Source organism: Sinocyclocheilus anshuiensis, unplaced genomic scaffold (genome assembly GCF_001515605.1).
Source record: "Sinocyclocheilus anshuiensis isolate Anshui unplaced genomic scaffold, SAMN03320099.WGS_v1.1 scaffold1062, whole genome shotgun sequence".
Lineage (NCBI taxonomy): Eukaryota > Metazoa > Chordata > Actinopteri > Cypriniformes > Cyprinidae > Sinocyclocheilus > Sinocyclocheilus anshuiensis.
In genome coordinates, this window is record NW_015540895.1 from 209,075 (window position 1) to 217,644 (window position 8,570).

The following is an 8,570-nucleotide window of genomic DNA, read 5'->3' on the forward strand; positions in this document are numbered from 1 at the left end:
TTGTTTTCCTTTCATTAAAGGAAGTACTTTCAGTTGTCGAGTCGAATGTGTTGCCATTGTTTTTTTCTTTGATTCAGGCTGTTCATTGCCCTCATTGACTACATTAATGTAGATCATATTTTTTAAATAATTTATTTGACGAAGGGGGTCGTGCAGCATTACCTGTTTATGAATGTACAGTTGACATGTTAATTTAACGTTATGGTAAATATATTTATGACAAATGTATACGATTTTCTGCTGTGCTATTTTGTCAACAAAGACCATGCAGATTGTTTATCGTTTTTATTTAAATGCATGGATTTTTATACAAGTTATTGTAATTTTTTTATATGATATGCATTAAATGGCCATTGTTTCATTTATTTAAAAAGGAATGTTTGCGTTCATGCTTCATATAGCAAATGTTTTACTCGAAGTTCTCTTCAAATTCTTGAAATGACTGGATTTAGCCCACGAAAATTCACAGAGCAATGAAAAATGTGTCCGCAATACATCAGTTTCCTTGTAATACTTAAAATTAGTTTGAATCCCTAAATGGAAATATAAGCAGTAGTAATAGTGTAGTAAAAACCACTAACAGTTATTATTGATTCTATAAAGTAAATGACGAGGATTGGAAACATTGAGATTTTTATTGAATGCAACTGGTTGAATATTGACCTTCAACGCTTTTAGAAAGTGCAGCAAAGTTAGGAATGTACTGATCATCTCTTGGATCTTTCTCTAATGCCTTGACAACCTTAAATTGGCTATATAAAGATCAGAGTGCTTTCTTCATTCTTTTAAGGCATACAGAGTACAAATGCTTTTCAGACTTTATACAGTCTGTTTCCCTTTCATCATATCTGCCATTATACATACCACCTCCTGCTTCTAAGGCCACAGGCTCGATTGTGTTGCTAATATGAGAGCAAATTGCCCCGCTACTTTTCATTCCTCTATGAAAATCGCCGCCCCTCCTCCCGGCCTCGTCACGAATAAACTCTGCTTCTCCAGAGCGGATCGATGTGCATCAGGCACGTAATAATGTTCTCTCACAGTTTGGAGAAAAGAATCTAATCGTTCTCCGGGTACCATGGAAACCGTGCAACCTCCCCATCCAGCTCCGGTTAGCCTCGACCCCACGGCACCCGCCTGCCTGTGAAGGGAGCGGGAAGATGTTGCTAAAACGCCAATTCATTAGACAGACTCAGGCAACTTCCATTAGTTTGCCACATGAGCTCAGAGACGTGACTCATTCAGTTCAAACTATTTCAGCATCATGTAATAAATACTGGTCAAATTTTTGATTTTTTATCGTTTTGAAAGAAGTGTCTTATGCTCACCAAGGCTGAATTTATTTGATTACATTTTACAGAATACAGAAAAAACACTGTAATATTGAGAAATGTTGTTACAATTTATAAAAACGGTTTTCTATTTAAATATAATGTAATGTAAAATGTAATTTATTTCTGTGATGAAAGCTGAATTTTCAGCATCATTACTCCAGTCTTCAGTGTCACATGATCCTTCAGAAATCATTCTAATATGCTGATTTGCTGCTCAAGAGACATTTGTGGAAACCGTGATTCCAGGATTCTTTTTAGAACAGGATGTTCAAAAGAATAGACATATACAGTATGTGTGTATATACATATATATCTATATATAGAAAATCTTTTCGTTGAATATATTTTTTCTTACTTAACCCAAAACTTTGAATGGTAGTGTATCATGGTTTGCAATAAATATTAAGCAGCAGTAACTGTTCTAACATTGATAATGTTAAAAAATGTTTCTTAAGCAGATCAGCATATTAGAATGATTTCTGAAGGGTCATGTGACACTGAAGACTGGAGTAATGATGCTGAAAATCCAGCTTTGATCACAGGAATAAATTCCATTTTACAATATATTCAAAATAAAAAGAAAACAATTATTTTCAATTGTAATAACATTTCACAATATTACTGTTTTTACTGTATTTTTGATCAAATAAATGCAGCCTTGGTGAGCATAACAGACTTATTTCAGAACATTAAAAAGTCTTAATTGTTCCAAATTTTTGACCAGTAGTGTACATTTTAATAGAGAAATGTTTTTATATAATATTCCTAAGTGTATTATGTGTGATATGGCATCGCCAGCCAGTCTCACTCACAGACATATGTCCACCAGCTGGTCCAGCTCAGGGCAGCTGCACTCGTACAAGTCTCTGCAGCTGGCGTGGCTTCGGTTCATCAGGTCGCCCAGCTGAGCGACGGCGTTGGCAGGGGAAGAGTCGCACACGGCCTTAAACTGCAGGACACGCGCAGCCTCGCCATACACGTGCCTGGCGCGCTGGTACAATTTAAAATCAGTCGCTGAGGTAAAAACAGAAGAGGTCTGTCTCAGAAATAATATATAGGAGTCATTCTACAGAATTGGTGCAAACCGCTGTCCCACAACCAGAAAACACATTAAAAAAGCATTTAGGTAATTACATCTTAGATGTTTATTGAGATCTTTCTATTATCTATTGAAACCCACAATAATATTTTAAATATTAGTAAGCTTAATATATATAATATCATTTATTGGGTACTTTCAGTTGGGAGGTGGCTGTCCCTAACCCCTAAATTTCAACTTGTGAAAATCATATTGAATTTTTTTTCCATTGTTGTTTTTAAAAGTATCTTTTTTATTCTTTTTAAAAAGTGAAGTTCAAAAAAAAATGTATATTATATTTTCATTGTAAATTATGAAACTTTATGTAAAAAAAAAATGTGTCCCGCATTTTTCATGTCACTACCAAAACCGATTTTACCGATTTTAACTACACCCCTAAATTTATGATCAGGAAATATTCCAGTGTCCCTCTCTCTCATAACTACAAGATGCGAGTAGATAGGTCTCATCATTTTGAGGTCAGTTGTTTTCAAAAGTCTGAAAATCTGTTTGTAACTTTAAGGAACGTCACTACCAAACACCTTTTTTTTGCAATTAAGCACACTTTTTTGGGAGACATTCCATAATATTTAGTTTTTATATGCATACCACTGTTCAGAACTGTGCTAGCTAACCATGTGCTGATTAGCATCTTTGAGCTAGGTTCAAAAGTATCTAAAATTGTCACTACCGAAACATTTGGTGGAGTTTCGGTAGTGACGTTTTTTTTTTGTTATCCCATAGAATAGTCACTACCGAAACATTTGGTGGGGTTTCGGTAGTGACATCTTTGTTTAGTTTTTTTTTGTGTTATCCCATAGAATTGTCACTATTGAAACATTTGGTGGAGTTTCGGTAGTGACGTTTTTTTTGTGTTTTTTTTTGTTATCCCATAGAATTGTCACTACCGAAACATTTGGTGGCGTTTCGGTAGTGAAATTTTTTTTTTTTTGGGTGCTATCCCATAGAATTGTCACTACTGAAACATTTGGTGTTTCGGTAGTGACATCTTTGTTTTCTTTTTGGGTGCTATCCCATAGAATTGTCACTACTGAAACATTTGTTGGAGTTTCGGTAGTGACATGTTTTTTTTTGTGGTTTTTTTTGTTTTCCCTTAGAATAGTCACTACTGAAACATTTGGTGGAGTTTCGGTAGTGACATCTTTGTTTTTTTTTGGGGTGCTATCCCATAGAATTGTCACTACTGAAACATTTGGTGGAGTTTCGGTAGTGACGTTTTTTTTGTGTTTTGTTTTGTTATCCCATAGAATTGTCACTACCGAAACATTTGTTGGAGTTTCGGTAGTGACATGTTTTTTTTTTGTGTTATCCCATAGAATTGTCACTACCGAAACATTTGGTGGAGTTTCAGTAGTGACATCTTTGTTTTCTTTTTGGGTGCTATCCCATAGAATTGTCACTACCGAAACATTTGGTGGCGTTTCGGTAGTGACAAAAGGGAAAACATCATTTCCCCCAAAAATATTTTTTTTTATATTTTAGTATGTTTTAGTATGTGAGTTAAAATTCTGTAATGTGATGTGGTCACTACCAAAGCATTACTGTCACTACATGGGATGTTTTGTCAAAAATAAAGTACTGAATTATCAACTAAGATGTTATTATAGTTTTTGGTTCAATGTACAGTATATTCAAATTAATGAATCCTTAACTTTGAAATCAGTATGATCAACTTTTTGCCTTTTACAAAGAAAATTTGGATTCAAAATACCACAAATCTCATAAATTACACTTGAAATATTGTTAAAAATGTAATTATTGATTTACCTCTGAAAAAAATTTATAAAATAGAAAAAATATATATTTACAATTTAGATGTAAGCAAAATCTTAATAGGTCAATATAACCCTTCTAATTAAATTATTATTACTGTGTTTCGGTAGTGACAAATTTAAGGAGAGGACAAATATTCCAAAACTTTCTGAAAATACAATATGAGAATTAACTGCACAATTACTAGAAATCTGTACCTTGGACATTATACGATTTGCATACATACACATTTTTTGGAAAAATACATTTTTTTCAAGCCGTTTCCAACTCTGACTTTGGACCAATTCTGTAGAATGGCCCATATACACATATATTGGTCACACTTCACAGTAAGGTCCCATTAGTTAATGCATTAACTCCAGTTCCCAAATTTTTTTATCAGCTGAACCCCTTAGATGTAAAATATATACTTAAAGCCCCCCTGAGATTTTTAGTTAATATATCAATATTAACTATATAATTTATAATATAATTTAATATAATAATAATATAATTTAACATTGTAAAGTGTAATCATAGTATTATCTACAATATAAGCTAATATAAAGCAATATAAGACTATTTTGCCAACAAGACCAGGAATGTGTATATTAATAAAGTAAGTAGTGTTGATTTTGCTTTCCTGTGGTCTGTGACTGCTCTCTCACCGTGTTGTGTGTTGGCGCTGAGGATGTTTTCACACAGCTGTTCGGTGCTGATGCCCAGAGTCTTGCAGATCTCGTCTCTGCTGTAGGGCTCAGGGTGCAGCACCTCCTCCACCAGCTCCAGCATCTGCTCCAGACTCACCTGCAGCTCCTTCTGCAGATCTCCCAGCTTCAGCAGATGACTCCAGTCCAGACCGCGTGCCTTAGCCAGCATCTACAGAGTACGATTCCGATATTCTACCATTAAAGGGATAGTTCACCCCAAAATGAAAATTCTGTCATTAATTGCTCACCCTCATGTCTTTCCAAATCCGTAAGACCTTCGTTCATCTTCGGAACACAAATTAAGATATTTTTGATTAAATCCGAGAGAGCTCTCTGACCCTCCGTAGACAGCAATACAACTGAAATGTTCCCAGGTCCAGAAACGTAGCAAGGACATCAGTAAAATAGTCCATGTGACATCAGGGGTTCAACCGTAATTTTACGAAGCTACGAGAATACTTTTTGTGCACAAAGAAAACAATTATAACAATTTATTCAGCTATTCTTCTCCCCGAGTTACAGTCTTCCGCCATGTTGGAGAGTACCCCAGAACGCAAAGAATAGCTGAATAAGTTATGTTATTATTGTTTTCTTTGCGCACAAAAAGTATTCTCGTAGCTTCGTAAAATTTCGGTTGAACCCGATGTCACATGGACTATTTTACCGATGTCCTTGCTACGTTACTGTGCGTTGATCGTGGTAATATCATTGCTGTCTATGGAGGGTCAGAAAGCTCTCAGAATTCATCAAAAATATCTTAATTTGTGTTCTGAAGATGAACGAAGGTCTTACGGGTTTGGAACGACATGACTGTGAGTAATTAATGACAGAATTTAAATTTTTTGGGTGAACTAACCCTTTAACATACTAATCCAAAATATCTAGAAACTAGACTTACATGAAAGCTAGAACAACTTTTGGGAAATTTCCTGGTGTGTTACCAGATAATTATTAGTGGCAAAGCACTGAAGCTTATTATTACTGAGCTTCTTCTGGATTTAAATCTATAGATTTATTGGTCTCAAAATCTGGTGCCAATTTTGGGGTCAGTTTCTCAAAGTCTCACACCTGTTGAAATATTTCAACCAATTTGATGGTGAAGATAGTAAACAAGAAGTGAATCATCATCTGAACACAAAACTCTTCTTTAACTGTTCTGAAAAATCCACGTACAGTACATTTGGTTGCGGCGCCACCTACTGGAAATAATGTTAAATGCACTCAGTCTTCTAGAACTACTTCTAGATACACCACTGTACATTATATACACTACCTTTTAAAAGGCAGAGTCAGAAAGGTCACTAAAATTTATCAAAAGTGAGAGTAAACAAATTTATAATATTACAAAAGATTTAAATTTCAAAATAAATACTGTTCTTTTGAATTTTCTGTTCATCAAAAAATCCTGCAAAAAATGTATCATGGTTTCCACAAAAATATTAAGCAGCAGCACAACTGTTTTCAACATAGAAATGTTTCTTGAGCAGCAAATCAGCATATTAGAATGATTTCTAAAGGATCATGTGACACTGAAGACTGGAGGAATGATGCTGAAAATTCAACTTTGAATCACAGGAGTAAAATACATTTTAAAATATATCACAATAGAAAACACTTATTTTAAATTGTAATAACATTCCCCAGTATTATAAATTAGTACTACATAATAATAAATAAATGAAGCCCATTAGAGGCTTCTTTCAAAAACATTTAAAATTCTTGCCAACCCCAAATTTTTGGTGACCTGCCAATAAAATGCTTATATTAAAAAGACTAAACTATCATTCTAGATGCATCTCTGAAGTTCAGACCTTCGTGGCAATGCGGCACTCCACCACCCTCATGTTGAAGTGAGATGAGGCTGCCTTGTTCATCTCCACACAACAGTTGGCGATTACAAAGACGGCCCCGTCAGGCAGCCTCACGTCTGTGGCTCGCAGCGGATTAAACTCAATCAGCTTCGCCTTGAGGAATGGAAAATGAACAAAAAAGGAAAAAATCAAGCTAAATCACCCTTAAAAATTTATTTGTAGATGCACAGTGTTAAATAAGAGTTCCCTTAAAAAAACGTTCTAGTTTAAAACGCATATGCCTTAGAAATGTACTCTTTGTATTCATGTTGGTTTTACATGGTTTAAAAAAAACTTTTATACCATATTAAAATGTCATGTGGTGTAACGAAATAAACAAAAACACCCTGAATACATATGAGTGTACACATTTTTATATTAATATATATCTTTTTTATTTACATTTTTTTAATATAAATATCGTGAATTATTTATTTATAAATGTCAAGTCCATATGACATTTTACAACCTGAATTAACCTTACAATGCCATAAACTAATTCAATGAAAATACATCACATGACTTTGATTTGGTGGAATTTTTTTTTTTTTATATTTGAAATATGTATTTAGAAAAAATATTCTTTTGTAATAATTACACCAAACTATTTAATAAAATGTTATTTTCAAAAAATTCAACGTTTTAATGAGGCATTTTATCTTTATTATAATATCAAGACATATGTTGGAACACTCTGGCAACTTGATTATGCCCACAAAAAAATATCCAAATGAATTTTATTTTAGATATATTTTATGTTTTTTAACATGACTATCATAAAAAATGTTATTCAGTCATTATATGCATAAATTGCATTTTTTGTGGTCACAAAAAAAGAGTATCGTGCTATTGACCCTTACACCAAAAATGAATCAAATGCCATATATTGAGAGAAGAAATATAAAACACATGGCTTACTGTTCCCTCCTCTGCGAGAAAAGAAATGGACTGATCCATCCCTCCCCCCTCAGTGCCAATATAACGCTCACACTTGGCACACGTCTCTGCAAGAGTCACCTGTAATTACATCAATGCACATCTATGAGAAGCAGCAGTTGTATGTAATGCATGTAAGAGGATTTACAGTAAGGGCGACCTTAGACAGAGGCTTCTGATTGGCCTCCATCGTGACCAGACCGGCACAGCACACCAGGGCACTGGAGCTGGAAAGACCTGAGCTGGCCGGGATAGTCCCGTCTACCATACAGCACATCCCTGCCAATGAAGACAAGCGCAGGTGCTCCTGCATACACAAGGTCAAGGGTCAAATCACTGCAATTGTAATGCAATAAAGCAAGCATGCATTATAAGTCATATTAATCATCTCACCTGGATTCCTCTCACTCCACAAAGGAAGTAATAGTGCCATTGAGGATTCTCTCTGTCAATGGAGATGCCATCAACAGACACAGTAAAATCCCTGAAATAAAGAAACAAGTACGTAAGCAAGAATATGGACTCTTATTCCCTCTATGGAATAAAAATATAAAAAGGTCATTGTGCCTTTAAACTCACAAATTTGACTTTTTTTTACAATTCATAACTTGTAATTGCAAGATATAACCTCTCAATTCGGAGAAAAATGTCTTAATTGCAAATTTACTGTATAACTCACAATTGTGAGATATAAACTCGCAATTCTGAGAAAAAAAGTCTGAATTGTAAAATAAAATGTCACAATTAGGCCTACCTTTTTTAAAAAATATATATATTTTTTTATTCTGTGGCAGAAATAAATGTCCATAAATAAGTAAGTAGGCTATACGGAAGCTTATTTCTGCCACAGAATAAAAATATATAAAAAAAAAGGGGGGGGGGGGGGGGG

At 34.4% G+C, this 8,570-nt stretch overlaps 1 protein-coding gene across 1 annotated transcript in view; it reads right to left on the bottom strand.

Moving 5' to 3' along the window:
- Positions 1-353: 353 nt before the first annotated feature.
- The window catches only part of LOC107688931 (N-acetylgalactosamine kinase-like), a 9,733-nt gene continuing 1,516 nt past the window's right edge, over positions 354-8,570 (bottom strand). Inside the window, exons 4-10 of the mRNA XM_016486775.1 lie at positions 8,075-8,165; positions 7,842-7,988; positions 7,664-7,762; positions 6,707-6,859; positions 4,854-5,064; positions 2,147-2,348; positions 354-1,141 (exon numbers count right to left, since the gene is read on the bottom strand). Of these exons, the coding sequence (XP_016342261.1) occupies positions 934-1,141; positions 2,147-2,348; positions 4,854-5,064; positions 6,707-6,859; positions 7,664-7,762; positions 7,842-7,988; positions 8,075-8,165 (1,111 nt within the window). The 3' untranslated portion in view covers positions 354-933. The remainder of the gene's footprint in view (positions 1,142-2,146; positions 2,349-4,853; positions 5,065-6,706; positions 6,860-7,663; positions 7,763-7,841; positions 7,989-8,074; positions 8,166-8,570) is intronic.